Genomic DNA, 2,645 nt, shown 5'->3' with positions numbered 1-2,645 from the left:
TTGGATATAAAGGTGGACTTAGTTGAGGGTTAATAGAAGAGTAGTGCTGATGATGATATTGAAGAATTCCTTCTATAATTTTCTCCGGCAACGTATTGAAAAACTCACAATTAATTCGGCATTGTGGTAGCTTCAATAGTGCACAAATCAAAAAGACAGTACCACGGATATGTTTAATATAATCTAGTTTGAAAAATCTTGATATATATATGATGCATGTCTTACTTCTTCAGGAGCTATCTAGTAAAATGGGACGCACTTCTATCGTAATGGATGATTCTAAACTACCACAAGTCCGTTAGCACTTCTGCTAGGATGAGAAAGGCCTTACAAATACTTACAGACATATTCCCTAATTGTATTTTTGATTTATGCCTAACTCAACTAAATAGCGTTATGAATAGTTGTAATAAAATTCTAGATCTAATGTGTTCAAACTATGAAGATATAATCATCTAACTTTCTATCCATCTTGTACATTCTGAGGATAAGTATAACATCTCACCCTAGAAATTCTCCTTTATGTGGTATATACTGGTGCGTTAAATTTTTAGAAAGCCAACATTTTGCTGCCAAGAAGGCTCCTGAGGACAACTCGGACTACTTGTTTTACAGATTCCATAGCAGGGTACGCAGCGCTAAGGCTATTGCGGTAAAACTATTTGAGCTTTATAACAGTAATGAATCATCATTGCGCTTAGTAGCACAGTCACAGCGAGTTAAAATGAATGATTTCCTTCATATTCTCGTCGATATATTACAAGTGCGTACATTTTCTACTGCATACTGCACATTTTAATAATCATCATAGGCGACCTACTCATTATAATCAAAGTTGAAAAAAAAGAAAGAAGACACGCAGCGCCGAGAAGTAAATGACAAACTTCATTTTTAATATTTCATAATGATCAACAAAAAGAAAAGAAAATAAATAAATGAATGACCGAAAACAATTTATCACAGAATAATTCAATCAATGAATGACACCACAATTCATTATGACGACCTCTTTTGTTGGTTTGCCATTTTTGGTTGAGTAATCTTGAACACAATTCAAAGTTTTTGCACCTCGCACCACATGTCCAAATCCTACACGACGTCCATTCAGTACACGTAGACGTTTAAAGCTTATTGAAAAGCTAAATATGCCTCGACGATTATCTTTATCGTTTTCAACAGAGAAGTGAAAAACTCCGGAATGAATGCCGTGATCGACTGCGCGCATATCATATTCAATATTCTTGTTTATTAGAGATTGGCTATCTAAAGTGATATCAGCATCTACCCAAAGGCCAGAAAATAAGCGCACGAATTGTAAGCGATCCATTTCCTTTTTGACACAGAGTCGAACCAACTCCAAGACTACTTGAGGCGCCGCTTCGGTGTACAATTGTATAACGATTACGCCCAATGGACGATAACCCTTAACCTCCATGTCGAACCAGATTTTCGGGCGAAATAGGTTACGCAGTTTAGAATCGTCGTCCGGAATTTGTAGATTTTCATACTTGCATAAGAGTGCATGTGGCGGCGTAAATTTAGGAAGACGCCGTTTACGCCTTTGCCTAAATTGTCGTGGACGCCGCGTATCTAAGTCGCCCTTTATGCACATGATCCGGGCACCAAATGCTATATTATCCAATTCTAATTGGTTCAATTGCCTGAGCTTCGCTCTCAAATCTCTTTGAACGGCGGGTTGGGTTGTGCGAAACGAATCAACTTCGCCTTTGGTACGAAGTGTGCCGTTCAAGCTAACTAGCAATCGGACATTGCGCATATATTGTCCGAAATAGGTGTCCACATCTTCTTTCAATTTCGTGAAACGGACAAAATTACCAGCATGTATAGTAGGCGGTTGATGATCGACAATTGCTTTAGCTCGGTGCACCCGTTCTCGATGCAAATTGTACTCATGCTTACGCTGTTGCGGGCTGGACTGCATCGTGTCAAGTGTTAAAAGAACCAATAATAGAAAAATTCCGAAAAATTTTGAAATGATTGTACACTTATTTATAATTAATTTCCAAACTTTTACAAAAAATTTTAATTTGTAAAAAATATACGAAAATTTTTTGTTTGTTAATGAAAAGTCTATAAGAAATTCATATGTTAGACTGACTGAAAAAAGAAAGCATCGTAAACCAAACTGAAATAATTTCCTTTCACTTGCTACGTTTTCCCAAAAATAAAAACTGACCTTTATCTTGATTTATTATTATTATTATTATTATTATTATTATTATTATTATTATTATTATGAATTTAGCCAGATGTCTTAAGGCACCAACATTCTAAGGCTTTCGGCTTTATTAAAAACTCTACCGCACTTGTGATTTGAACCCATGACCATTGAGTTGCTAGTCGAGACTCTTGCCTACTCGACCACTTAGGCGGATCTATTTTGACTTAAAAATAATACCATCGATCAACTTTTTTTGTGCACTGTAATAATTATAGTTAAAATTAGTTAAAGCATATCACTGATCTCGCTTAACTTTTAAATTGCTACGTAGAGAGGTCTCGATTTTATACCCACCATCAAAGAATGTTCATTTTGTCGTAACGTTTGCGACACCTAGAACCAAGCTTCAGAGATCTCCTCAAGTACATGTATTTTTGATCAGCATCAAATTCTGAATCGATTT

The 2,645-nt window shown here is 36.0% G+C and overlaps 1 protein-coding gene across 1 annotated transcript; it reads right to left on the bottom strand.

Annotated features, from left to right (window-relative positions):
- Nucleotides 1-973: 973 nt before the first annotated feature.
- LOC119632242 lies at nucleotides 974-1,942 on the bottom strand. The gene has a single exon (XM_038025050.1). It carries the CDS (start codon nucleotides 1,940-1,942, stop codon nucleotides 974-976), a length of 969 nt encoding a protein of 322 aa, XP_037880978.1.
- Nucleotides 1,943-2,645: the final 703 nt, after the last annotated feature.

This window comes from Glossina fuscipes, unplaced genomic scaffold (genome assembly GCF_014805625.2).
Source record: "Glossina fuscipes isolate IAEA_lab_2018 unplaced genomic scaffold, Yale_Gfus_2 1, whole genome shotgun sequence".
In the NCBI taxonomy this organism is placed as follows: Eukaryota; Metazoa; Arthropoda; class Insecta; order Diptera; family Glossinidae; genus Glossina; species Glossina fuscipes.
The sequence above is the reverse complement of the archived record's forward strand: the minus strand, read 5'-3'. Positions and strand labels throughout refer to the sequence as shown.

Coding starts and splice junctions, on each gene's coding strand:
- LOC119632242 (XM_038025050.1), bottom strand. CDS start 1,942: ATGCAGTCCAGCCCGCAACAGCGTAAGCATGAGTACAATTTGCATCGA.